This window comes from Pinus tabuliformis, chromosome 3_1, assembly GCF_031772625.1.
Source record: "Pinus tabuliformis cultivar Carrire ecotype Pingquan chromosome 3_1, CPIR1, whole genome shotgun sequence".
Classification (NCBI taxonomy): domain Eukaryota; kingdom Viridiplantae; phylum Streptophyta; class Pinopsida; order Pinales; family Pinaceae; genus Pinus; species Pinus tabuliformis.
In genome coordinates, this window is record NC_142301.1 from 116,683,669 (window position 1) to 116,686,643 (window position 2,975).

The 2,975-nt window shown below is 44.8% G+C and overlaps 1 protein-coding gene across 1 annotated transcript; it reads right to left on the bottom strand.

The window, feature by feature from the left end:
* Positions 1-244: 244 nt before the first annotated feature.
* LOC149186050 (uncharacterized) lies at positions 245-2,749 on the bottom strand. Its single transcript, XM_089409218.1, has 2 exons — positions 2,130-2,749; positions 245-1,544 (listed from the first exon to the last, which is right to left on the bottom strand). The coding sequence occupies exons 1-2, from the start codon at positions 2,747-2,749 to the stop codon at positions 245-247; spliced, it is 1,920 nt and encodes a 639-aa protein (XP_089265344.1).
* Positions 2,750-2,975: the final 226 nt, after the last annotated feature.

Genomic DNA, 2,975 nt, shown 5'->3' on the forward strand with positions numbered 1-2,975 from the left:
GTTTTTGGTCAAAAATTGCACGGTTTCTTGCTATCCATATAGACCAGCTCATGAGAAGAGGGATATTCTTGTCTTTTCCAGAGTGCTGTTCCTGCCAGTTTTTCCAAGCCTCAAAAATGGATTGGCCATGCCATTGGTGGAGGGAGGGGGAACGTGAGGAGAGGAGAGACCATTGTTCTTGTACAACCAGACAGGTAAGGAAGAGGTGTTCAGTATCTTCATCATTATTTCTGCATAGATGGCACTAGAAAGGTCCATAGAATGATCTTTTTTTCAAGTTTGCCCCAGTAGGAATCTTGTTGGATAGAATAGCCCACATAAGAAGCCGCGTCCTGGGGGCTGCTTTTAGATGCCAAATTTTTCTCCACCATTGCTGAGAGTTTTCTGGCTGATGAGTTTTCATAAGCTGCAGGTATCCCTCCTTTGGGGAGTATGAACCGTTTTTAGCTAGAGCCCATACTATCTCGTCATCTCCCTCCGATATCCTGATGTGAGCTTGAGTGAGAGCCTCTGTGTATGATTCCCATTCTTGTCTCCATTGTTCCGGTATGAGGAGATCTTGTGAGGTCCTCCAGGCCTGATGGAGAAAATTGGAGTTTTCTTGGTCTGCAATGTGAACAATATGCGTGGCACCTTGATCCCTTAGATGTATTAGGAGCTGCCCCGATAGACTTTGCATGTTTCCACACCCAATCCAGGGGTCGACGCCTATGCGGACAGAGTTTCCCTGTTTAATTCTCCATGTCAGTCCCTCCCGAATAAGGGGAAGAGAATTTAGGACTGCTTTCCATATGATGGAGTGTCTTCCACTTCCCCTGTGTTCCCTCCGAATCCAGCTGAATATGCTTTCCGGAGCAATATATTTTTCCATCACTACTTTCTGCCAGAGGCTATTTGATGTGAGAAGTTGCCATCCCAATTTTGCAGCCAGAGCATTTGCAAATAAATCTAGTCTCTTTATTCCCCATCCTCCCCATTTTTTTGGTCTAGCTATGGTGTCCCATTTAACCCAGGCATAGAGATTTCCTTGTTTTGATCCCTTCCATAAGAATCTGCAACAAATTCTTTGTAGCGTAGTTAAGATCCCTCGAGGTATCCAAGCTAGGGACATCCAGTACACCGGTGTTGCTTCCAACACTGCTTTTATAAGAGTGAGTCTGCCTGCCCTTGTGAGGTATCTATTGTACCAGACATTGATCCTTTTCTCCACTTTTGTGATTAACCATATCCAATCTGCAATTCTGTAACCTCCATGTTTTACCCTGAAGCCCAGATACTTCAGTCCTTCCTCCATAGGGTGAATCTGAAAAGGAAAGCGATTTTTTGTGTAGATGACTTCTTGTGGGGAGCAACCAAACGCCGTTAGAGTAGATTTTTGTACATTTATTACCATCCCTGTTGCTTTCTGGAAGAGATCAAAAACATGTTGTAATGCCGATGAGTCAGCCATACTTCCATTTAAGAAGATCAGAACATCATCTACAAATAGAAGATGTGTAAGGAAGCAGTTGTCCGTGATTTTGATCCCTTTTATGCGTCCCCTTCTGTGTTCAGATGCAATCAACCTGCTTAGCCCTTCCATAATGAGTAAGAAAAGGAGGGGGGATAGGGGGCAGCCTTGCCTGAGGCCTCTTTCAGTGGTGAAGAAAGGGGTGGGGGAGCCATTAAGGAGGACACTGAAAGGTACATCTGTGATACAACTCATGATTCTTTTAATGAAGAGGAAAGGGAAGCCCAAGTGGGTGAGGAGCATTCTGATGTATAGCAAGTTTACCCTATCAAAGGCTTTTGAGAGGTCCACCTTGAGGATCATTCCTTTCAGATTTTTACTGTGCATAGAGTGAAGAAGCTCTTGTGCTGTACCAATAGCTTCATGGATCTGGCGCTTGTGGAGGAAAGCAAATTGTTCAGAGGAAATATTGGCTGAGAGGATGGGCTTGATTCTGTTTGCTAGGATTTTTGCCAATATCTTATAGAGACAATTGCATAGCGAGATAGGCCTAAATTCATTAAAAGACACAGGCTTATCAGATTTGGGGATGAGGGCAATGAAGGTGGCTTTGATGCTTGAGGGGATTGATCCATTTAGGCAGCAGTGGTTGATGGCTTTGAGGAGGTCTTGTCCTAACAGCTCATAAAAAGCTGTATAGAACTCAATGGTCCAGCCATCTGGTCCCGGGCTCTTGTCCTTTTGGAATCCTTTGATGGTGGCTTCCAGTTCCTCCAATGAAATATCTTTGGTGATATCCCCCGCGTATTCCTCATCCACAAATCTTGGGAATAGTTCTGCAACCCCCATTATTTCTACCAGATTTGCTTGCCCTGGAGCTTTGTATATGTTTCTGAAGTGCGAAGAGGCTCGATAAGAAAGTTCCCCTTGACTGCTAACCTGATGTCCTTGTTCATCTTGCAGCTCCCAGATAGTGTTAATCGCCTTTCGCCCATTTGCAAAACGGTGGAAAATTTTTGTGTTCTCATCCCCCTCCTTGAGCCATATGGCTCTGCTTCTTAGTCTCCAGGTGTCCTCCCTGTCTCTGAGGATCAGGGTCCTCCTTTTGATTAGGTATTCATACAAGGATTTCTGATCGGGGGATAAAAAAGTTCCATCTGAGTTGGTTTCAAGAACCTCAATTGCTTGCTCCGCCAGAGATATAGTCTGATCATCCTGCTTTCTCTTCGATTTCGCCCATTCTCTTGATAACACTTTGATTTCTGAGAGGTTCCTAACAAAGCCCGTGGCTGGGTCCATAATCTCAGGGATCGGATGTGCTTTCCAGAAGTCCGTTATCAATTTGATGTAAGTAGGATCCCGGAGCCAAGTTGCATTGAATTTGAAGGGGGCGTTTTGGGTCTGTTGTCTTGCTTCTAATTCCAGAAATATGGGTCTATGGTCCGAGATCCCTCCACTTCCCACCCATTGTCAAGATCTAGGATATTGGGTGCAGAGCCCTTCCTTCATGATGAACCGATCCAGC